The following is a 381-nucleotide window of genomic DNA, read 5'->3' as shown; positions in this document are numbered from 1 at the left end:
GGACGCCGCAGGTCGGACAGTAGAAGGGGCCTCGGCGGGCGGAGATAGGGACCTGGGGGCGTGGCGGGCGCGAGGCAGGCCTGGAGACTCTCGGCCCTGGGGGCTGGCGCAGGCATCGCCATTCAGGCCGCGACCGGGGTAGCCTATGGCGTAGATCCAGGCCTCCTCTTCCTCCGAGCAGTCCTCCGGGGCGCCGCCTTTGTGCACCGGGTCGATGCCGGGGAGGTAGGCAGGAGACGGCGGGGGCGTGACCGGGGCGCGGAAGTAAGGGAACAGAAGGACGGCGCGCTGTGGTCGTGCCGGATAGCAGTGGGGCAGCCGGAGGGGCAGCGACATCTGCGGGCGACCAGGCGGGCGGTGGGCGGTCCCTGGCGGCTTCGG

The 381-nt window shown here is 73.0% G+C and overlaps 1 protein-coding gene across 1 annotated transcript in view; it reads right to left on the bottom strand.

Annotated features, from left to right (window-relative positions):
- The window catches only part of LOC102499063 (junctophilin-2-like), a 4,649-nt gene extending 4,279 nt beyond the window's left edge, over positions 1 to 370 (bottom strand). The window contains 1 exon segment of the mRNA XM_014584890.2: positions 7 to 370. Coding sequence (XP_014440376.1) covers positions 7 to 336 — 330 coding nt within the window. The 5' untranslated portion in view covers positions 337 to 370.
- Positions 371 to 381: the final 11 nt, after the last annotated feature.

The sequence above is a fragment of the Tupaia chinensis genome, unplaced genomic scaffold (genome assembly GCF_000334495.1).
Source record: "Tupaia chinensis unplaced genomic scaffold, TupChi_1.0 Scaffold148108_1, whole genome shotgun sequence".
NCBI classification, from domain to species: domain Eukaryota; kingdom Metazoa; phylum Chordata; class Mammalia; order Scandentia; family Tupaiidae; genus Tupaia; species Tupaia belangeri.
Note: the sequence above shows the minus strand (reverse complement) of the source record. Positions and strands in the feature narration are given on the sequence as shown.